This window comes from Podarcis vaucheri, assembly GCF_965113315.1.
Source record: "Podarcis vaucheri genome assembly, chromosome: 9".
Lineage (NCBI taxonomy): Eukaryota > Metazoa > Chordata > Lepidosauria > Squamata > Lacertidae > Podarcis > Podarcis vaucheri.
The window spans coordinates 479,161-502,896 of NC_138767.1; the positions used below are offsets into that span (position 1 = coordinate 479,161).

General features: G+C 54.5%; 2 protein-coding genes across 2 annotated transcripts; one reads left to right on the forward strand and one right to left on the reverse strand.

Moving 5' to 3' along the window:
• The first annotated feature begins 1,751 nt into the window (after nucleotides 1–1,751).
• MOGS (mannosyl-oligosaccharide glucosidase) lies at nucleotides 1,752–10,821 on the forward strand. The gene is made up of 4 exons (XM_082236396.1): nucleotides 1,752–2,339; nucleotides 3,567–3,787; nucleotides 7,035–7,231; nucleotides 8,940–10,821. Exons 1-4 carry the CDS (start codon nucleotides 1,955–1,957, stop codon nucleotides 10,660–10,662), a joined length of 2,526 nt encoding a protein of 841 aa, XP_082092522.1. The 5' UTR covers nucleotides 1,752–1,954; the 3' UTR covers nucleotides 10,663–10,821.
• A 2,873-nt stretch (nucleotides 10,822–13,694) lies between these two features.
• WBP1 (WW domain binding protein 1) lies at nucleotides 13,695–20,554 on the reverse strand. The gene is made up of 4 exons (XM_082236628.1): nucleotides 20,406–20,554; nucleotides 18,079–18,181; nucleotides 17,093–17,254; nucleotides 13,695–15,110 (listed from the first exon to the last, which is right to left on the reverse strand). Exons 1-4 carry the CDS (start codon nucleotides 20,478–20,480, stop codon nucleotides 14,464–14,466), a joined length of 987 nt encoding a protein of 328 aa, XP_082092754.1. The 5' UTR covers nucleotides 20,481–20,554; the 3' UTR covers nucleotides 13,695–14,463.
• Nucleotides 20,555–23,736: the final 3,182 nt, after the last annotated feature.

The window sequence follows — 23,736 nt, forward strand, 5'->3', positions numbered from 1 at the left end:
CTGCGTCAGGTGGCAAAAGGGTCAGAGAAGCGCAGGGACCCATTCCTCACAGCGGCTGGAGAATTCCCTTTCTGTTGCATTATCTCCCCCCTTTTGTTTTCCCTCCAGGGAGCTGAGGGTGGGGCATGTGGGTCTTCTCCTTTAATCGGCACAACCACCCTGTGAGGCCGGCAAGGCTGAAAGGCTTCATGGGAGGCAGTGGGGTGTAGTGCTCAGAGCATGGGTGGGCAAACTACGGCCCGGGGGCCGGATCCAGCCCAATTGCCTTCTAAATCCGGTCCCCAGATGGTCTGGGAATCAGCGTGTTTTTACATGAGTAAAATGTGTCCTTTTATTAAAAATGCATCTCTGGGTTATTTGTGGGGCATAGGAATTCATTCAATTTTTTCTTCATAATATAGTCCGGCCCCCCACAAGGTTTGAGGGACGGTGGACTGGCCCCCTGCTGAAAAAGTTTGCTGCCCCCTTGGTCAGAGGGTCGGCCTGGGCCTGAGGGAGACACGGGTTCAAATGCCCAGCAGCCACAAAGCTCCCCGTGAAACCCTTGCGCCAGTCGCTCACGCTCAGCCCGGCCTCCCTCACAGGGTCCGTGGGACAAAAAAATGGGGAGAACTGTTTGCCACTTGGGGGGAAAGGTGAGATATAAATGCAATAAATATAATAATACAGCCTAACTGGGATTTGAACCCTGCTGTCTCTCAGGTTGACACTACCCACTGGGCAACCCTGGCTTTTTAATGATGCCTGTGGACTTTGGGAGGCATGGAGGGGCTGCCCCACACCTTTGCGGGGGCTGACCAGGGCTGAGGGACCCCTTTTGCCAGCCTTGAAACCCCTGTGGCGGCTCCCAGCCTTTTCCAGGTCCCACTTCTGACCGGGGGGGGGGGGGAGTATTTGAGGGACCCAGAAGAGGGACCCCCGTCTCTTGGGGGGCAGTATTTGAGGGGCCCGCCCCATGTGATGGGCTCCGCTCTCTTGGCTCTGCTAGGGTGGCTGTTTCCTTGGTGTCCTGCTGCAGCTGGATCAGGTCCGAGGAGGGAGCCTTCCAGGCCCCAGGGACAGTGTGGTGCAGTGGTTAGTGTCCAGCTGACCACAGGGTGTGTCCTCCAAGCGACCAGCAGGAGTCTGACCAAACTGCGGGAGGCAGAGGAAGAGAGGAAGGCCTGGCCTGCTCTGGTCCAGGGTCCCTGTTTGATGTGTTGAACAGATGCTCGATGGTCATTGATGGACCTCATAGGGATCGCAAGCCATTTGCACATAACCAAAATATGTATTTTATCCAAGTCATTGTTGAACTGAAATACAATGAAAAAGTACAATATTAGTATATTAATAGTGAAATTGTTAAGCTCTAACTGTATGTAGGTTTTATTTTAGCTGTTTTTTATCATATATTTTGGAAATGTACATCCAGTGGTTTTTCCTCTGATTTTTTTTGGGGGGCCCCACAAATAAAGGGGGCCCTAAACTGGAGCTTGTTGCGCTTATGCGTCAATCCGGCGCTGGATGGAGGCGGCGCCCCATTGCAGACGCCCCCTCCCTGCCGCGGAGGCGCATGCGCGGGATGCCAACCTCTCGCCGGGCGCCACGGCACCCTTTGCCAGCCCCGACGGGGGGGGCGGGCGGACCCCGAGCACTTCCGGGGTGCCAAGCGCGGTGGAAGGCGGAGAAGGGGGCAGGGACTACATCTCCCAGAGTGCAGCGGGCTTGGGGCGCCGCGGGGCCTGCCGGGAAAGGTAGTTCTGCCCGCGTCGGGGAGCCGCGTGGACTCGATCCGGAAGGGTGAGCGAGGCGGCGCGGCCGCCCCCCGACGGCGCTTTTGGGGAGGGGGGTCCCGGGCAGGATCCCGCCCGTCGGGGGCCGGAGGAGTCCCCGATCGGCCCCCGAGCGACCCAACCAACCCAGCGCCTCTTTCCCCTCTCCCGCCCCGTCGGGGCTGCAGGTGCGGCGGAGGATGGCCCGCGAGCGGCGGCGACCGGGACCCGAGGCGGGGCGGCGCCCGGCGGAGAAGGGACCCCCGAGGGCGTCGGGGGCGGCGATGGGGGCGAGGAAGGGGCGCGGCGCCGTCGGGGCTCCGGGGGGGCAGGCGGGGGGCGCCGGCTCCCGGCTGGTGGCTGCGCTGGCGCTGGGCTCGCTGGCGCTGGGCTTGGCGGCCGTGGGCTACGGCGTCGGGGCGCGGCGCTGGCGGGCGGCCCGCGTCCTCTCCCTGCACCCGGCGCCGCGCATCCTCGACGCCAACAGCAGCGGCCCCGAGGCCCAGCCCGCCCGCTTCTGGGGCTCCTACCGGCCGCAGGTCTACTTCGGCATGAAGGCGCGCAGCCCCCGCTCGCCCGTCGCAGGTGAGAAGGAGCGCCGCGCAGGGTCGGGCTGGATGACCCCCGGGGGCCCCGTCCAGCTTGGGGTGCCCAGGGGGCATCGCTGTCAACGTTTCCCTTTTTTAAAAGGGAAATCCCCTTATTCCGAATAGGATTCCTCGCAAGAAAAGGGGAAAGTTGACAGCTAGGCAAGAGGGCAGGGCCTTGCCCATGCACCCAGCGCCACTGGCACCCTTGGCCCAGGTCTACGTGGCAGGTGGCACAGAGTCTGGAGCCTCCAGGAAGCTCCTCTTGGCATCCATTTATCTCAAAAGAGCAGCGTTGGGGTAAAGTCTGATTTGGACAGGTGTCACACTTTCAGCCTATGGCCCACGTCCAGCGCAAAGCAGACCCCAGGTAGCTGCTGCTGGAAAGATACTGCCCCCTTTGCCCCCCACTCACCCAGCAAAGGAGAGAGCGCTGGCATGATGCGACTCGTGAGGAGCTGGCACGTGTCCCAGGCTACTAGGACAGGGAGGTTCTTTGTCCCAACAGCTGTTCCTTGACAGCTGTTTTGGACATAGCTGTCAACGTTTCCCTTTTTTTAAGGGAAATTCCCTCATTCCGAATAGGATTCCTCGCAAGAAAAGGGAAAAGTTGACAGCTATGGTTTTGGAATCTGTGGCCCAATCCTTCTGATCTTCGTGTAAGGGTTCCTCCCAGCTCTACGATTGCCCAGTCCTCTCCCAAAATCTGGGCGTCATCCGTGCTCCAAGAGGAAAGAAGGGAGCCAGTGAGTTCTGCAAGTCAGGCACAGATTTATTTATTTTTAAATAATTTTTAATTAAATTTTCCATTTTAACAATCCAATCAAATCACATTAAATATTCCAAATTATACAAATAGATATCATATAGTCCAAATATTCTGCCAAATTATACTGTAAATTTTTATTGGGACTTCCCATGCTTCAGGTTTGGGGCTGGGGCTCTGATCATCTCATCTCTCTGCTGCCTTGAGTTTCCAACAGCTCCTTTAAGTCTCCCTGTTGTGAACCTTCCTTCTCAAGTCAGGCACCGATTGGGCTTGCGAGGCTGCCGTCCCGGCCTCTGTCCTCGTGGAGCGTGGCCCAGAGACGAGGAGGCAACGGGCTCTGTGCCCTTGCTGTCCCCGGCAGAGTGGCTCTGTGCCCTCGCTCTCCGCATGGCGGGGGGTTGGACTAGATGACTCTGGAGGGCCCTTCCAACTGCCATTCTGCGGCTCTTCCTGCAGGCCTCATGTGGATGCACCAGCTGGAGGGGGACGTCCGGCTGCGCCACACCTGCGAGCAAAGCGACGGCCTCCCGCGCTACGGCTGGCTGCTCCACGACGGCGTCAATTTTGGGGTCCAGGAGATCCAGGACGTTGGCGTCAGCCTGCAGACGGAGTTTGTGAAACGACCTGGGGGTCAGCACGGGGGAGACTGGAGCTGGAGGGTCACGGTGCGGCCTGAGGTGAGGGGGGAAGAGCCAGCAGGAGAGACGGGCATCTCTTAAGGAATAATAATAATAATATAATAATAAATTTTGTTTATACCCCAGCCAGAGCTGGGCTCACGGCAGCTAACACCAGTAAAAGTACAATAAAAACATAATAGGGGGAAAAACTCCAATTTAAAATACAGGTTAAAAAGGTAAAGGGACCCCTGACCATTAGGTCCAGTCGTGACCGACTCTGGGGTTGCGGCACTCATCTCGCTTTACTGGCTGAGGGAGCCTGCGTACAGCTTCCGGGTCATGTGGCCAGCAGGACTAAGCCGCTTCTGGCGAACCAGAGCAGCGCATGGAAACGCCGTTTACCTTCCCACCAGAGCAATACCTATTTATCTACTTGCATTTTGACATGCTTTCGAACTGCTAGGTTGGCAGGAGCAGGGACTGAGCAATGCGGGGATTCGAACCGGCAACCTTTTGATCGGCAAGTCCTAGGCTCTGTTGTTTGACCCACAGCACCACCCACATGCCTAAAAAAATACAGGTTAAAATGCAATTTAAAATGCAGCCTCATTTTAAAAGTAGCCCATAGATCAAAAGCATAAGGAGAGGGAAACACAAGGGTCAGACTGAGTCCAAGCCAAAGGCCTGGCGGAACAGCTCTGTCTTGCAGGCCCTGCGGAAAGATGTCAAGTCCTGCAGGGCCCTGGTCTCTTGGGACAAAGCATCCCTCCAAGTCGGGGCCAGTACTGAAAAGGCCCTAGTTGAGACCCATCTAGCCACCTTGCGAAGTGGGACCTCCAAAGTGTTATCATTTGTGGACCTTAAAGTCCTCCGCGGGGCAGACCAGGAGAGGCGGTCCTGTAGGTATGCACCCATGGCCCTTTGTGGAGCTGGAGGGGGGTGCAGGGGGGCTCCTGCCGAGCTGTTACCAGGCCCAGGCGTGCTTGCACCTAAGAGCAGCCTGCAGGATCAGGCCCGTGGCCTGTGGGAAACTCGCAAGCAGGATCTGAGCCGAAGAGGTGAGCTTTGCTGCCTCCGACCATGGAAGCAGAAGGCAGCCGTTGTGGCTCATAGCCCCTGCTAGCCCTCTGCTCCGTGGCTTGGGCTGCTGCTGGCTCCTTCGCAGGCCTTCAGGCGGCAGCCCTGGCACCCACTTGGCGGCAGACGCAGCGTAACTTAATTTTAAGCACAACGAAGCCTCTGGTTTCCTTGCCTTGTTCGTTCCAAAACACGCACAGCCCTTGAGGACATGAAGATAACCCACTGCATCGCTCTCCTTCTGCCTCTTATCTTATCCCGTGACCTCGAGACGGCGGCCGAGGCCCCAAACTCTGTCCGAGGGGCGGAAGGGAGCCAAGTTTCTCCCAAGTTTAGAATGCACGGGGCTATGAAGATGGTGGACTTTTGGGAGCTAGCCGACCTGACTGGAAGAGTCCGCCACCAGAAGGAGGAGGAGTACCAGGAGGAATGGATGAAATTCAAAGACTATTTAGTTTAAAATGTTAAGATAACTTAATTGGAAAAATTTGCGAACATCAGATAGGCTTAGGATTTAAATATGTGATGTTAGAGAATAACATGTTTAAAGTGTAATGAAAAGAAAGAACGATGTTAAGTAATTAATTTTAGGAGAAATTTGGTTTTGAAAAACTGTTACAAAGATACCGTACTTTTTGCTCTATAAGACTCACTTTTCCCCTCCTAAAAAGTAAGGGGAAATGTGTGTGCGTCTTATGGAGCGAATGCAGGCTGCGCAGCTATCCCAGAAGCAGAACAGCAAGAGGGATTGCTGCTTTCACTGCGCAGCGATCCCTCTTGCTGTTCTGGCTTCTGAGATTCAGAATATTTTTTTTCTTGTTTTCCTCCTCCAAAAACAAGGTGAGTCTTGTGGTCTGGTGTGTCTTACAGAGTGAAATATATGGTATATACTGAAACTCAGCCAGAGGAATTAGAGGAAGTCACCTAACAATGTTATAAAGATTGGATTAAGTACAGTTAAGATGCTCAGCCAGGAGGCCAAGGCCTGTCTCAGATCAGGTTCCCGAGGCTTCGAGCCACAAGTCTCACCCAGAGCGGGGCTCTCAGACTTGGAAGCAGACAGAATCCTAGAATGGTAGACTTGGAAGGGATGCCAAGGTCCCCTAGTCCAACCCCCTGCAGTGAATCCACGACAGAGCTCACCCTCCCACTCAAGAATAAACAATAAAAACCTGGCTCAGGGCGGCTAACAACCAATTTAAAATACTTAGTTGTAAAAGCAGCATAAAATACAGCATAAAAACACGAATAACAATAAAATTCAAAGTTCAGGAATCAATTTAGGGGAAATCCATCTAATAAGCATTAGATAGTCACCAGGGCTAGCTGGCTGAATTGGTCCTTCCTGGGCCAGCGAGGAGGCCAGGGAAGAATTGGCTGTGGGGTCTCAGAGCAGGTGATCTTCATAAAAGGGGAGGGAGGGAAGAGAAGGGAAATAAAAGATCAGGCTGAATTCAAATTAAAGGCCAGGCGGAATAGCTCTGTCTTACAGGTCCTGCGGAAGGAAGTTAAATCCTGAAGTAGCAGTAGTAATAGTAATAGTAATAATAATAATAATAATAATAATAATAATAATAATAATAATAATTTATTTATACCCCACCCATCTGGCTGAGTTTCCCCAGCCACTCTGGGCGGCTTCCAACAAAACTCTAAAATACAATAACCTATTAAACATTAAAAACTTCCCTAAGCAGAGCTGCCTTCAGATGTCTTCTAAAAGCCTGGTAGTTGTTTTTCTCTTTGACATCTGGTGGGAGGGCGTTCCACAGGGCGGGTGCCACTACCGAGAAGGCCCTCTGCCTGGTTCCCTGTCACCTCGCTTCTCGCAATGAGGGAACCGCCAGAAGGCCCTCAGAGCTGGACCTCAGTGTCCGGGCTGGATGATGGGGGTGGAGACCCTCCTTCAGGGATACTGGGCCGTTTAGGGCTTTCAGGGTCAGCATGAACGCTTTGAATTGTGCTCGGAAATGTACTGGGAGCCAGTGTAGGGCCCTGGTCTCCTGGGACAGAGCATTCCACCAGGTCGGAGCCATCACTGGGAAGGCCCTGGTGGAGGATAGTCTGACTTCCTTAGGGCCCGGGACCTCTAAACTGTGGTTATTCATGGACCTCAAGGTCCTCTGCAGGGCAGACCAGGAGAGGCGGTCCGTAAATACGAGGGCTCTAAGCCCCAAGGCAGGGAGAGGAGTCTTACAGCTTCCTGACGGTGCTTTCCTCTCCTCAGAGAACTGGGCCCCCAGCCCCCTTCATCTCCCTGCTCTTCTACGTGGCGACGGACGGGCAGGGGTCTCTGCAGCCTGTGGTGGAGCAGAAGACCGGCCGCTTGGCATCCCTGACGGGCACCACAGCGGAGCTGGGCCACTTCACCATCACCTTCCAGCAGCCCACCAACGAGGCTGGCACAGCCCCTCTCTACGCCAGGTACCCTGCAGGGCAGAAGTGCCACAATTTCCAGTCCTGGAGGGTGGGGTGGGGATGGGATTGGGTCTCCCTTAAGTAAGAACACAAGCCAAGGCGGATGGATCCGGCCCATGGCCCAGTATCCTGCTCTCAGAGTGGGCAGCCAGATACCCATTACAGGAAACACACAGGCAGGATCTGGGCACAGAATCAACTCTGCCCTCCTGCGGTTTCCGGCAGCTGGCATTCAGAAGCATTGCTCTGGACAAGAGGTCCCGAGGGTGGCAACACGAGAACGGGGCCTTTTCTGCAGCGGCTCCCCTTTGTGGGATGCTGTCTCCAGGGAGGCTCACCTGGGGACTTCACTATACATCTTGATTGATTATCTGATTTATAGATCACCCGTCAGCAAGAGATCTCAGGGCAGTTCACAGGACATTGGGTACGGGTATTGCATACATTCCAGATGGCCAATTTAACTTGTATACTGTTCAGTCATTACGGTACCAAATTATGATCAATGCAGTTCTAAAATTAATATTAAAATATGAATCATATTCTACAGCCTTTTAGCTCTGTTTGTGGGAAGGAGGGTTATGTTTAGTTTCGCTTTTGCTTTAATTACCGCATTTTTCCGTGTATAAGACTAGGTTTTTCCCCTAAAAAATAATGTAAAAAATCAGGGGGGCGTCTTATACGCGGGGCCATCGCTCCCTGTTTTCTTAAACTGGAGTCCCCAAAAATAGGGGGCGTCTTACACATGGGGGTGTCTTATAGACAGAAAAATACGGTATATATTTTGTGCTACTATCCTTTGTTTTTATCTTGTCAACCACCCTGAAATCTGCGGGTGAAGGGGCACGAGATAAATGAAATAGATAGATAGATAGATAGATAGATAGATAGATAGATAGATAGATAGATGATGGATAGATAGATGATGGATGGATGGATGGATGCAGGGGCGCGGACTTATAAAAAATATTGGGGGGGGCCGGGAAAGCTCATGAATAATAAATAAGCTCATGAATATGCAGATAAAGTGGCGCCGCCTCCTCGTGAGCGAATAGGGGAGAGCGTGCTGCGCCTATTAATCAGCTCCGAAGGAAATTGGGTGGAGCTTTTGCTCGGGAGGGAGGGCAGGAGGCATGCAGCCCGACCCTGTGCATTTTGGGCTGGGGGAGGGGCGGCGGTGGCGCTCTGCTGGAGGGGCGCCGGAGATTATTGGGGGGGCAGAGCCCCCCCAAACGAATTTTTGAGGGGGCTTGGGCCCCCTCAGGCCCCATGGAGTCGGCGCCTATGGATGGATGGATAGATAGATAGATGATGAATGGATAGATAGATAGATAGATAGATAGATAGATAGATAGATAGATGATGGTTGATAGATAGATAGATGATAGATAGATGATAGATATATAGATGATGGATAGATAGCTAGATAGATAGAAAGAAACATACATAGACAGACAGACAGATAGACGATGGATGGATGGATGGATGGATGGATGGATAGATAGATAGATAGATAGATAGACAGATGATAGCTAGATAGACAGATAGATGATGGATGGATGGATGGATAGATAGATAGATAGATAGATAGATAGATAGATAGACAGATGATAGATAGATGATGGATGGATAGATAGATAGATATCTGCCTCTGGCCGTGGAGGACGAGCCGTAGTCCTTGGCGCTGATTCTCGCTCCCTTTCTCCCTCTCCAGTTACAACCACCTGCAGGCGAAGGCCGAGGGGCTGGACCGCCTGAGCGACGTGGTGAAAGCCAGCCTGACCCCCCGCTTCACCTTCGCCCCCCCAGGAGCCCCCAAGCGCCGCTACTTTGGGGTGGATGCCTCTCACTCCCCGGCCGGGGAGCGGGCGCCCCCTCACAGCCAGCTGTTGGTGCACCAGGTGACGGTGTCCCTGCCCTGCCGCCTGGAGGTGCTCTTTGAGTCGGGCAGTGCGGGCGACCGTGCCGGGCGTCTGGCGGGTGAGGCTCTGTCGCAGGAGCTGGGCCGGCACACGGCGGCCTTTGAGCGGCGCTTCGAGGAGGCCTTTGGCTTGGCACACAAGGGCTTCTCCACGCCGGAGCAGAGCTTTGCGCGGGCCGCCCTCAGCAACATGCTGGGCGGCATGGGCTACTTCCACGGGCGCTCGCTGGTGCAGTCGCCCCACGCCGAGCTCCCCCAGCCCTACCCGGAGGCGCCGCTCTTCACAGCCGTGCCCTCGCGCTCCTTCTTCCCGCGGGGCTTCCTGTGGGACGAGGGCTTCCACCAGCTGCTATTGGCCCGCTGGGATGTGGCGCTCAGCCGAGATGTGCTGGCGCACTGGCTGGACCTCATGAACGCCGAAGGCTGGATCCCGCGGGAGCAGATCCTGGGTGCCGAGGCCCGCGCCAAGGTGCCCGCGGAGTTCGTTGTGCAGCACAGCAGTGCCGGAAACCCCCCGACGCTTTTCCTGGTGCTGCGGCAGCTGCTGGCGCAGGAAGCTCTGGAGACGGACTACCTGCGGCGCCTCTACCCGCGGCTGCAGAGCTGGTACGACTGGTACAACAGCACGCAGGCCGGGCCTCTGCCCTTCACCTTCCGCTGGCGCGGGCGCGACCAGGACACCCAGGCGTTCCTGAACCCCAAGACGCTCACCTCCGGCCTGGACGACTACCCGAGGGCCTCGCACCCCTCGGAGGACGAGCGCCACCTGGACCTGCGCTGCTGGATGGCCGTGGCCTCGGGCGTCATGGCGGAGGTGGCCACGCGGCTGGGGGAGCCGGCCGAGGAGTACCGGCACATGGCGGAGGCGCTGTCGGACGGGCAGCTGCTGGACCAGCACCACTGGGCCGAGGCGCTGGGCACCTTTGCAGACTACGGCAACCACACGCAGGCGGCGTCCCTGGAGCGTGAGAAGCTGCGCCCCCCTCCTCCGGGGCAGCCCCTGCCCACGCCGCGCCTGCTGCGGGTGGTGCGCAAGCCGCCCCGGCTGCAGTTTGTGGGGGGCGCTTTTGGCTACGTGAGCCTCTTCCCGCTGCTGCTGCAGCTGCTGCGCCCCGACTCGCCGCGCCTGGGCAGCCTGCTGACCGACCTGCGCAGCGAGAGGAAGCTGTGGACGCCCTTTGGGCTGCGCTCGCTGTCGCGCTCCAGTCCCTTCTACCTCAAGCACAACACGGAGCACGACCCCCCCTACTGGAGGGGCCCGGTGTGGGTCAACATCAACTTCCTGGCCGTGCGGGCTCTGCAACACTACGGCCGGCTGGAAGGGCCCTTCCGGGAGCAGGCGGCCGCCCTGTACCGGGAGCTGCGCGCCAACGTCGTGGGCAACGTCTACCGGCAGTACCTGGAGAGCGGCTACGTGTGGGAGCAGTATCACGACGGCACGGGCAAGGGCCAAGGGTGCTACCCCTTCACGGGCTGGTCGGCCCTGGTGGTGCTCATGATGGCCGAGGAGTACTGAGCTCCCGAAAGTGCCAGGCTGCCTCTGCCATGCTCTTGGCGGGTACGGTGCCCACTTCCTCTCCCTCAGGTGTTTTGACTCCTGTGCAGCTGCCCTCCACTGCTCTCCCTCCAGGATCCGACTTCTAATTTTCTAGCGAAATAAAGCTGTGAAGCTGGACGTGCCGGTGGCCTCTTGCGGGAAAGGAGCTGGGCTGGGGAAAGAAGCCTCTTTGGGCTGCTTTGGCATTCCCATGCGCTGCCGCCTCTGGAGTTCGGGGCGGGGAGATGGTCTTGGAGTCAGAAGCGAAGGCAACATGAAAGGAGTTTGTGCGCTCAGCGCGGCTCCCTGGGGCTGCTGGTGAATCTGCACTTGGGATTTTATTGTTATTTTGCAAAATTTATATGCCACTTTATTGTTTTGAAAAACCCTCAAAGGCTTTACATGTTTTTAGCTGCTGGGAGGAAGGGTTTTGACTGGTCCCCTGCTGCTTATGATTTGGGGAGTGCAGCTACAAATGTGCTGCCAGTTAACAACTTTTTGAAGCCTTGGGGATTAATGGGTTTATGGTGCTATAAGCTGGTGTGAACTGGGATCAGCTGCTTCAGGGCCACAGCATGTTTCTCCACACTCAAAGAATAATAAGAGTTGTAGAAGGGACCTTGAGGATCATCTAGCCCAACCCCTCTGCAACGCAGGAATACGCAGCTGTCCCAACTGGGGCAACCTGCAACCTTGGCGTTATCAGCACCAGACTCTAAGCAACTGAGCTGTTGCAGCCAGGCAAACATAATAGATATGTGCATGCCTGGGAATGTAGCCCCACGGGCCATCAGCCTTGCCTGAATTCCATCCCAGTGCCAGTACTTAGGTGGGCAAAATGGCACCATCTGCCCACAGGAGGGAGGGAACCCCCCAGCCCAGCCTTCAAATCCCAGCCCCAGAGGACAGAGTGAGCTGAGCCCCAAAGGATCTTGCCTGACTGGTTGCTGGGAGATATGGAAAACTCCAGAGGCAGAAACCCCCCCTCCCTGCCCCCAATCATCTGCTGCCAGTTTTTCCCGTGGAGCTGCCCAGAGCTTGAACGTCCTGCCCCCAGGGAGGCTGCTCTCCCCCTGGACCACAGCATCTCTCGCCAGGCCATCTCCAGGCACCCAAAATACTTAAGGGCTTCACCATGCCGTCTCCTTTCCTGGGCTGCAGGCCCTTCGGCAGCGACAGCTGGAGGGGAGAGGGCTCTTGTTCTTGGATCCTCCTTGCTGGTTCCCCCCGGCTGGCCACTGCAAGAACAGGAGGCTGGTCTAGATGGGCTGGGGCAGCGATTCAGCTGTACTCCTTCCCTCCTTAGTGCTGCCCTCCGGGAGCAGTTGCGTGGAAATCTGGGTTGCCCCTTGCAAGGAAACTGTTTTGGCACAGGGTGCTACAGCCAACCATTCCCCGTCCCAGCCAGATTCCCAAAGAGTCGTCCCCCCCCCCCACTCACCGGAGACAAGTGTGGCCCCGCTGCAAGTGTGGCCCCGGTGTTCAGGCAGATTCCTCAGCTCCTGGACCTCTGGGCTTCGAGTCCACAGTCTGCCATATGAGGTGGGCCTCCCTGTTTGGCCCCATGGATTTGTGGGCAAACTGGTATCGTAAAAGTTTGCCCCGTCTCCAGTGTCACCCCCCACCCAATGAGGGGCCCCTGCCATAGTTAGGGAGCAATACATAAATGCACCCCACCGTTCACTTTAATGTCTGCTGATTCCCTAGCCACATTTGCCTCCTTATAGAGACTGGCTCACTTGCTTCACTATGCAGCCTGGATATTGCATGACTTCCTCACTGGGCAAGAAATCATGCTGAGGATTCCCATTGCTTTCCGGAACGAGTCATTTGCACACTTGTACTGCTCTCACTATTTATTTTATTTTTTTTGCAACCCTCAAGCCCAGGGCTGAAGTCCAGCTGCAGACTCTGCCCCCAAACGCACAAGATTTGGATTTTCAAAATAAAAAATCAGCTCTAGCTCAAAAGGAGTTTTGCAAGAGTAACAACTTGTAGATTCTCAGTCACACTCTCTGTGAATTCCTTAGCTGAAAGACAGGCTACACAAATGAATGATTTAAAAGTTTGGGATGATGGGAGCTGAGGGCCAGCAAAATATGGAGGGCAACAGACAGAAGAAAACTACTTCATAGAAGCAGGAGAGTTGGAAGAGACCCTGAGGCTCATCTAGTGCAACCCCTGCAAGGCGGGACTATGCAGCTGCCCCGTATGAAGATCGAACCTGCAACCTTGGCGTTAGCAGAACCATGCTCTAGTCAGCTGAGCTATCCAACCTTAAGGAGTTGCTGCAAGAGGCCTGCCTGATCTTTTGAGCACGCTAGTGTGATTCTTGCTGAAGAAATGGAGGTATAAGCTAAGCATGTGCGCTTCAGGGGGAGAAATCAAGTACAGTGCTACAGCTCTAAAGAGCAAGCAGTTAAGTTTGCTTCTAAGACATGCTCAGATCTCAGCTGGGAGTGACAGGTCCAGTCCTGGGCACTGAAGCTCAGACAGGTGGATAAGTCAGGACACAGGAATGCTGCAAATCTTAAGGGGGCTGTGTTTAGATTAGACAAAAAGGGGGGGAGCAGACCCTGTGGCATTTGTGCTGGCTGCTCTCATCCAAATAGGATGATGGCAGTTAAAAAACGGGAGCCACTACAGCACTCCTCCTAAGAGCAAAACCCCAAATAATTTATCAACTGCCAGGGAGGTAAATTCAGAAAGAATGTGTGCCTTCATCAGAGACTAAAAGAAGAGAAAGCTACTGGATTCAGGTTACAGGGCACCTTTGCTGAGACAGGAGGAAGGGCCACAATGAGCCAAGACCCCCTTCCCTGCCCCAGTTACGCATCTCCTGACCTATGGAGAGAGGGGGGGAATTGCTTATCCCAGCCCACACTTGTAACTCTAGAAGGGGGCTGAACTTGCAAGATGGAGCTGCCTCTGCACGCAGGTTTCCACAAGAGAGAGCTGCCACACCGACAGCCCTGCAACACACACTCCAAACAAGAGCCTCTGAGCCAGGGTTGTCCACATCTCTTTAATAATAAGCACGCACTGCTGCCCCCCCCCCCAGCACACGGGGAGAAGCGCCTCCACTCCCAAGGCTGCCAGGCACTGGTATGGTAAGGACCCAAGAAGCTGCTTCGAGCAGCCTGCCCAGGGAAGGCCAGCTCCCCACTCCCAGCCCCGCTCAGTTGGAGCAAGGAGCAGGGGTCGGCCAGAACCGTTTCATCCATGCAACCAGCAAACCCCAAACCCAGTGCAAACCCCCAGGGGGAGGGAAGGAAGGAGGCAGCCCCCACCCAGAGGAAGAGCTGCACCTTCTCACCAAAGGTTACGGAGCGCAGCGGGAGACACACACACGCGCGCACACACACACACACAACTGCTACGGTAGTCAGGGTCCGGCAGGTAGTCCAGGCCCCCCCCCACCCCCCAAGAGACAGGGCACGGTACAAGTCCACAGAAGGCTCCTACGGAAGCACCCAGCCCAGAGGGCAAGAGGGGGGGCAGACCTTTGGTCACAAAGCTGGAAGAGAGCTTGAGGGGCGCACGACGGACTGCCTAGGCAGGGAAACAAGAAACAGAGCGTGAGATCTGGCTATGGGCAGAGGGCAGTGTTGGTGCTAAGGCGGTAATTCTCCACAGTGAACTGCAGGGCGCAGAAGCCCTTCCTGCCCGCCTCCTGCTGCCTGACGCCAGGAGGGCGGCAGCGGCGGAGTCCCGGGGTTCAGGAAAGGGCCGTCCCCGTAAAGCAGGGAGGGGAAGTCAGCCAAGCAGGGCGGGCGCCCTTCAGACAGGCAAGGTGGGTGAGGAGGCAGCCAGTTCTTCGGGGTCGCCTTCCGCCTGCCCTGCACACAGGCTCTGGGCCTCGCTGCCCGGGGGAGAGCAGGGGACCCCTTTGGCCAGCAGGTGGGCTGCCTCCTCCTCGCTGTCCTCGCCAGCGGCCTCTTCCTCGTCCTGCCCGCGCCCCACCTCGATCCCCGAGTCGCCCGTCAACCGGCGGTGGCGGAAGTGCTCGCCCTCGTCGTCAGGCCCTTCGTCGCTGTCCGAGACTCGCCGGGAGTCGCCTTCAAAGAGCTCCACGCTGGAGGAGAAGAGGGCGTGCTTGGGGGGCGCGGGACAGGGTGCCAGCTTGCCCGCCAGCTCCCAGCTGCCCCCCGGGCTGCTGCTGCCCCCGCCGGCCCCTTCGGCATCCGCCTCGCCCTCGCTGGGGGTGCTGGCCTCTGTGGCCGACAGAGAGGTGCTGCTGGGCGACGTCAGGCAGCTGGACTCACAAGAGCAGCTGGTATAGTTCTCCGAGCTGCCCGTCAGAGTCAGCGTGCTGGAGCCCAGGCGGCTGGCCGAGCCTCCCAGGATGGCACTGTAGGGGGGTGGCGGGGTGGTCGGGCGATGGGCCACCTCTTCGTAGGCAGGCAGCTTGAAGGAAGCCAGCATCCCTGCAGAAGGAGAAGGCGGGGAGGAGGGCAGAGAGACTGGCTCAGCGCCACCCAGGACCGCAGAAAGGGGTGAAGCAGCCTGGGAGTCATTTTGGACTCACAGGTGCCCATGGAGGCGCAGGTCAGTTTTGTGTCCAGGGCAGCTGTCTACCAGCTCCATCTGATAAGCAGGCTGAGGCCCTACCTGCCCACAAACTGTCTGGCCAGAGTGGTGCATGCTCTGGTTATCTCCCGCTTGGATTACTGCAATGCGCTCTACGTGGGGCTCCCTTTGAAGGTGACCCGGAAAGTGCAACTAATCCAGAATGTGGCAGCTAGACTGGCGACTGGGGGCGGCCGCCAAGACCATATAACAACGGTCTTGAAAGACCAGTACATTTCTGAGCATAATTCAAAGTGTTGGTATTGACCTTTAAAGCCCTAAATGGCCTCGGTCCAACTCCGAGGGCCTTCTGGCGGTTCCCTCACTGTAAGAAGCCAAGTTACAGGGAACCAGGCAGAGGGCCTTCTTGGTAGTGGTGCCCTCCCTGTGGAACGCCCTCTTATCAGATGTCAAAGAGATAAACAACTACCTGACATTTAGAAGACATCTGAAGGCAGCCCTTTTTAGGGATGTTTTTAATGTTCTATGTTTTATTCTGTTGGGAGTCGCCCAGAGTGGCTGGGGAAAGCCAGCCAGATGGGCGGGATACAAATAATAAATTATTATTAAGTGGCAAAGCAAACTGCTCTGCGAGCCACAGCTTCTGGGCTCGAGGGCTGGCACCGCTGAGTTGTAGAAGACCTGGAGAGGCCCTGCCAGCGAGCGTAGATTAGGGATCGCTGGCCTGTAGGCCGCTGAATGTTGCTGGCCTCCAACCCCCATCAGCCCCAGCCAGCATGGTCAATAGGGATGATGGGAATTGTAGTTCAGTAAAAGTTGTGCAGTCTAAGGGGTGTGTGCCAAGTTCTGAAACTGACAAAAAAGTTGCCGCCTTCACATCAACGGAGGGGCACTGACATGAGGCTCAACTGCTGGCTCTGGAGGTTTCCTCCCTCAACGCTTCTCCTTAAAACAGCATCGGCTGGATATGGTTTAAGCCAAAAACACCCAGAACTAGATGTTCTGGCCTAGTTGACCTAATCTCTTCCAGTCCCCTAGTTCACAAGCCTTAAGCTGCTGGCTTTAAATGTCTGAGGCCACAACAGAACGGGAAGGGCCAGAACCGGTTCCAAAATGGTGGCAGGTGAGGCAGCATTTGGCACCATCAGTGGCCAATTCCTGACCCTCCTTTCTATCAATACCTAATCCATCTTTGGAGATGGAAGAATTCTTTGCCATGTGTTTTCCTTGTAGCAAGGAAGTCTACAGTTCACATTTCCTCAAGCTAAGGGCCTTTTCCCTGGAGTTTTAATGACAGCCTCCACAATGTGTTGATCCAAGTGGAGAAGCCATCTTCTTGTATATTTTTCCTTTCCTACCCCACATGCCTCACAAAGTATTTTCTGTAATTTATTCTCCACTTCTCCTTCTGCATTCAACTTGCACCTCTGCCCCTCACAAATCCCTGTTAGTTTCTTTCGCCCTTTGTCCTTTGATCCCGTATTTGTTTTTTTGCTCCTGTAACAACCTTCCTCTCTTATCCCATTCCTGTCTATTCCCTATTTATCACTCTTAATATTTATTATTGCTACTGGTTATCCTTAAACCCCTTTTTCCTCAGAGAGGGGGCCTTCCTTCGCCTGAACTCCTCTGTCTCCCAACGACCTTTCATCAGCAGGCAAAGGGGTGGCCCAGAGGCCTGCCAGCCGGTCCCAGAGTCTCGTTTGAGAAACAGGCTCTGGCTGCAGGACCTGAGATCTCTGGGGATATTGGCTCAAGGTGCCAATGGCCCCTGCTGCCCTCACTTTTTGCTCCCCTCCCTCCCAGCCCCGTGGCACTGCCTTACCCGCTGCCCCCGCAGGGGCCGGGCGAGGCAGAGCCCAAGAGAAAAGGCACTCACTGAGATCCATCATGGACGGGGGGTAGTTGCAGGCACCGTGGTAGGCAATGAGGTTGATCTCCCGCTGCCGCTGCTGTTGCTGGAGGCGCAGTTTGGCCCGGCGGTGCCTGTAGGCGCAGCAGCAGCTGAAGAGGATCAGGACAGTCCACAGGAGCCAGAACCCTGCCAGGGAAGGGGCGAAAAGGAGGAAGGTCAGCTGTGGAGGAAACAGGCCACTCTGGCCCTCCTCTCCTAGGTCGTTCGGGGAGAGACAGCTGCTGCTGCTGCTGCTGCTGCTGCCTGCCAGTGTGTAGACAATTCTGAGCTAGACGGACCAAGGCTCGCTCTCTCAGGAGAAGGCAGCTGTTCAATACAGCCTATTCAGAATCATGGGGACTAGAATCCTGCATTATTTTAAGGTTACGAGGCACAGCTGCCAGTCAGCATAGACAACATAGAAAGCTGTTGATGTGCTGAGTTTTGATTCTTGTTTCCTCCCTGTATCCTTTCCTGTGTGTCTGTTTATTTAAAAGAAAGACAGTAAGCCTGTGGGAGTAGAGGCTGCCTTGTTCGGATTGTATGTAGGCCCCTTGGGGAGCTTGTTTGCCTGAAGAGAACCTTGGGGAGGCCGACAGGGACGTCAGGGCAGAGGCGCTAAAGAAATAACACACAAGCAATACTGAGCTGCGCAACAGGTCTCCCTTGGCATAAGGCACTTTCCAAGGTTTCTGTTAAATACAGCCTTTTATATGGAATCATGAGAACTAGAATTTTCTTTGAGGAAAACCAGAGTTCAGTGGCTGAGCCTCTGGTTTTCCAAGCAAGAGGACCCCCTGCTGAATCCTCAATGTCAGACTGGGACAGCCTCCCAGCCTGAAATCTTGGGCGTTGCTGCCAATCAGTGTTGGATTTCCTGAGCCAAATGGGTCACTGGATCCGGCTCAGCGTAAGGCAGCTTCCCACGCTGCTGTGAGACAGAGGCCTCTTCCTCCTTTCCTGCTACTCACACCAGAGCTCGTAGTAGTAGATGCAGCAGCCGGTCTCCCCGCAGCAGTGACCCGTCTCGCACACGTACGGCTGGTCGTTCACCCCAGGGCAGAACTCACGCGCCTGGACCAGAGAGAAGAAGGGGACAAAGCTGGGAAAGGTTCAGGAAAAGGGCACCAAAAACGCCCAAGGGCAGAAGAGGCAAGAGGTGACATGACAGAACTGTATAAAATGATGCATGGGGAAGGCGGAGACAGAAAAGTATTTCTCCCTGTCTCATCATCATCATAATTTATTATTTCTACTCCGCCCATCTGGCTGCGTTTCCCCAGCCACTCTGGGCAGCTTCCAACCGAATATTAAAAACACAATACAGCATTAAGCATTAAAAACTGCTTTCAGGTGTCTTTTAAAAGTCAGAGAGTTGCTTATTTCTTTGACATCTGATGGGAGGGCGTTCCACCGGGCAGGTGCCACCACCAAGAAGGCCCTCTGCCTGCTTCCCTGTAACTTGGCTTCTCGCAGGGAGGGAACCGCCAGAAGGCCCTCGCCTCAGCGCTGGATCTCAGTGTCTGGGCAGAATGATGGGGGTGGAGATGCTCCTTCAGGTATACTGGGCCAAGGCCATTTAGGGCTTTCAAGGTCATCACCAACACTTTGAATTGTGCCCGGAAACGTACTGGGAGCCAATGCAGGTCTTTCAGGACCGGTGCTATGTGGTCTCAGCGGCTGCTCCCAGTCACCAGTCTGGCTGCCGCATTCTGGATTAATTGCAGTTAACACGAGAACCTTTATGCCAGTAAGTTTCTGGGCTGGTTTTAACCTGTAACGCCTTAAATGGCTCAGCACCACCAAACCCCATGGTCTGCCTCTCCCCACCTGAACAACTGACCTGGACCCTGCAAATGTCATCTGAGGTCCTTCTTTGTGTGCCTCCTCCATGAGAGATCTAGAGAGGGGCAACACAAGAACAGGCCTTTTCTGCAGTGGCTCCCCACTTGTGGAATGCTCTCCCTAGGGAAGCCTGCCTGGCGCCTTCGTTACATATCTTTAGGCCCCAGTCGAAAACATTCCTCCTCTCTCAGGCCTTTGGCTAACTAAACAAAGTATGGTCTTTTAAAGCGTGGGGGGGTATTGGTTTTTGTTTGTTACTATGGTATGTATTTTTGTGCTTTTATATTGTAAACAGCCCTGTGATCTTCGGATGAAGGGTGGCATAGGCGTTTAATTAATGAAATAATAATATTGATAATGGAACTCCAATTGACATCCTATGAAGCTGTTGCTGCTCCCCCAAAGTTGCATGCTGCCCTATATCTGTAGATTTGGTCCTCCTTCATGCACCACATATCGTCTATGGAACTCGCTGCCACAGGAGGCAGCGACAGCCATTGACCTGGCTCCAAATGGCGGCTAGGCAAATTCCGGAAGGAGGAGAGGTCTGTCCACGAATCCAAGAGCCACAATGCCTCTGCTCTGCATCCCACAGCTGGAGTCAGCCAGGCTTCTGCATCCCAGCTTCTGGAAATCTCAGGAGGGCGCTGCTCCCGGATTCCCTGTAAGGGGCACCTGCTGCTTGACAGAGAGGGCTCCTTTTTAAATATGGTTTTTATTTTCTAATGGATGTCATTTTAAATTGCGATTGATATTAATACTGTAATTTTAGTTTTAGATTTTATGATTGATGCGGAAACTGGTTTTCCATTTGGTTGCGCCCCTTTTGATGTGCCCTATTTGTTGCTTATGACTTTTGTTACGTTGGTATACATCTTGTCATGTGGTGAGCCGCCTCCAGCACTGTTTTAACTATGGAAAGGCAGCCTACAAATAAAAGGATGAAGATGATTGTTACAGAAATTACGGGGGGGGGCACTGAAGATGATGAGGAATATGATGACCTGGGAAGAGGCTGCTTTGCCCAATGTCCCTTGTGCCCTGCCTACAGATCCCTCCATAGCTGTCAACTTACAGGTTTGAAAATAAGGGACCAGCAGCCTCGAAAATAAGGGACCAGCAGACAAAATAAGGGATCAACAATGACTTTGATGAAATACATATTTTGTTGCGTGCAAATGGCTTGAGGTCCCTCTGAGGTCCATCAATTGCCAGAGAGCACAAAAAGCAGCGACAGTTCGTTGTGGACCAAGGGCAGCTGGACGTAGACAGGGCCCCGTTCCCTTCAGGAGCTTATTTCGGGACATCCTCGAGAAGGGGCAGCAGCGGGACGGGGCGCTGGGAGGGGGGCCTGTCCCGCCAAACAAGGGACGCTTGACGGCTATGGATCCCTCCCGGCGGAGCCTCCCGGGCCAGAGGCAGTCTACCCCCCCCCCCGCCCGCGGCCCCCTACCTGCCGCTCCCGGCCGAGCAAGGCGGCCCAGCCGGCCTGGGCTTCCCTCCCGGGCGGAGGCCTCCTCCGCTCCATGACGCCGCCTCAGCCGCCTACAGCCTTCGCGGGCGCCCAGACGCCGCCCCGGCCTCCTGGGGCCCGGCCGCCGCCTCCGCCCGCTGCCCCGCGGCGCCTCCGGCCCTCATTGCCGCCAAGGCCGCCCGGGGCTCCGGCTCCGCCGCCTCAGCCCAGGCCGCCGGCCCCGCCGCCGACGCCGCCATCACTCGGGGCCGCGGCTCCCGCCCCGCCGCGCCCGGCCCTCCAATCGGCGCCCTCCGAGGGGCCGGCGGCCAACCGGCGCCCGCAACTCCGTCCGGCGGGGACCAATCGGCGGCCGGCTTCTCCCATAACAACAGCAGACAAAGAGGCCAGGGGCCCGCCCTCCGCGGCGACGGAAAGGGGCCTCCAGCCAACGAGCGGAGACCGCCTTTGTAACTGGCAGCGACGCTGGCCAAAAGCAGCGCGAGGGGCCGGCCCAAGAGCCGATGGACAGCAGGGCCGTCCAAGGGGCGGCGGAGCTTTGCGGAAACAACCCCTCGCCGGGCCCTCCCCGGGGCGCTCTCGGCCAATGCAATGCGGAGGGGGAGGCGCGTGTTGAGGGAGCCGGCCAATGGCAAGCGGCGACTCTCGCCTCCTCGGGGGAGCGCGTGAAGCTGCGAAAGGAGCGTTTCAGCGCCTGCGCAGAGAGAGAGAGGGGCAGCTGTGCTCTCGTCTGAGAAGTCGCGCGAGAGGATGAGCTGGGCCTGGAGCCGGAAGTGGAGCCTCCCTCGAGTAGAAGGAATGGTCGCGGGGAAGTGCGCCTGAGCCGGGGGGCTGAGAGGGAGCCGGAGGCGGGCGGAGTGGGGGGCAGAGCCGGGAAGCGGGGCTCGGCTGGGGTGGAGCTTCCTGTGGAGGCTGAAGGGGGAACTGGGCCTTCCGGGCCTCCAAGGAGGAAGGGAACCGGGCGAGGCCTGTCAGGCAGCCGCTCCGAGGCTCCTCCCTGGATAAGGAGCAGACCAGGCCTGAGGGTCCGGCGCAGCCCTAGCCTGATGAAGATAATTATCAATATTATTAATAATATTTAAAAGAAAATTATTGGTTTTCACAACATTATAAAACACACAAACACATAAGACAAACAAACATAAATCATAACTTTATTGACAGTTACTCTTATTAAGATTGTTAAGTGACGTCCTCGCTTCCCCTTGGTTGAATTTCATTGCATATCCTTTTAATGGTTTTCCAAATCGCAGTTCTTATAAAATTTAACTTAAACATTAACATCCTTAGATCTTCACATTATGAAATTAAACATAGTAATTCATCACTTAACATAAATAAAATCCTAAGCCAATTAAGTATCTGCAAGCAGTTTTCAGTTAATTTAACTAAGTATTCATTAAATTTAATCCACTCTTCCTGATACTCCTCCTCCTTCTGGTCACGGACTCTTCCAGTTAGATCAGCCAGCTCCAAAAAATCCATCTTCATCTGCCATTCTTCCACCGTTTATTATTAATATTATTATTTCCCCAGCCACTCTGGGTGAAGCAAAATATTAAAAATACAATAATTCATCAAATATTAAAAGCTTCCCAGCTCCCTGGGAGAAAAGGCAAGAGGTGACATGACAGAACTGTATAAAATGATGCATGGAGAAAAGGCAGAGAGAGAAAAGTATTTCTCCCTGTCTCATTATCATCATCATAATTTATTATTTCTACCCCGCCCATCTGGCTGGGTTTCCCCAGCCACTCTGGGCAGCTTCCAACCAAATATTAAAAACACAATACAGCATTAAACATTAAAAACTGCTTTCAGATGTCTTCTAAAAAAAGTCAGAGTTTATTTCTTTGACATCTGGTGGGAGGGTGTTCTACAGGGCAGGCGCCACCACTGAGAAGGCCCTCTGCCTGATTTCCTTCTGCCAGCCCATGTCGGGGGTCTGAGCAGGGCCAGGTTTAGGTTTGATGAGGCCCTCAGCTCCTGAAGGCAATGGGGCCCTTTATATGTCCAGCTGTCCTTTGTCCAAAACAAATTGTCACTATTATTTGTGTTGAATAGATGCCATATAGTAATTTATGAACCTCATACGGATCTAAAGCCATTTGCACATCACAAAATATGTATTTTATCAAAGTAATTGTTGAGTTGTAATACAATTACATATATTAATAGTGAAATACAATTAAGAATTTTTTGGGGGACCCCAAGAGAGAGGTGCCCTAAGCTATAGGTTGTTTAGCTTATACGTAAATCTGTCACTGGGTCTGAGCACCACAAGGGGGGGGGGCTGAGCTGCTCCTGTGCCCAAAACCGCCTGGGGCTCCATCACAGCAGCGTGGCATTTCCACAGAACTGCCCCGAAAGAGGGCAGAGCATGTTGGCTCCTTTGCAGAGGCTGCCAGTCATGTCAAAGGAAATTATTGAGGTTGATGATACAGGAAGTCTGCATCATTTTAAATTCTCTGCCTCCTACCCAGGACCTCCTCGTCCTCTCTAGGGATGCGACGCCTCAGGCAGGTCAGAAAGCGTCTCAGCAGGAATACAGCTGGCAAGGAGGCAGCCTGTGCGGTTTGGAAGCGTTTTCCTTGTGGATCTTCAAAGCATATCTGCAGAAATTGCCCTGCCAACTTAGACAGTGACGACAAACAGTGTCAGCAATCCAAGAAACAAAAGCAGTGGTCTCATTTTGTTCGGCCTTCAAGCGCCACTCGGGGTGACATCATTCTGTGTAATTCCTCTGACTGCCAAAGCACTTTCAAATTCAGCTTTTCTTGGCAAAGAGCATGGGTCACCATGCCATGGAAGTGTAAACATGGCCTTGGGTTTATCAAGAACATTTTGTATAGGCCACCTTTTGAAGCATAGCTTGGTCATTACACAGCGGAAAATACAATGCAAAAACAGTAACATCAGTATTAACAATCACTGTAATACTGGTCTGCCTTGCAAGGGCTATCGCAAGGATTACTGAAATGTGTGTGCTTTGAAGCCTTGAAGTATATGTTAAGGATAGACAACAATAAAGAGCAGTGTGTCTTGAAAACTGAAGGACAGAATCATTTATTTTGCAAACACAAAATTAAACATATTAAGAATTTCTATTAAAATGTGATATTACCCAATTCATGAGACGTGGTTATTAGTTCATGCTGCCAGGCAGACTGGTTAGTTTATTGTGGTTTACGGAGTGCATTTTAAAGTATTATCTACTTCAGTCTCTCACAGTGGTGCTTAAAATCTAAGCAAATTTTGGAGTGGGGTCATTGAGGGACACTGTGTGAACTGCACACTCAAGGTGGGTGTC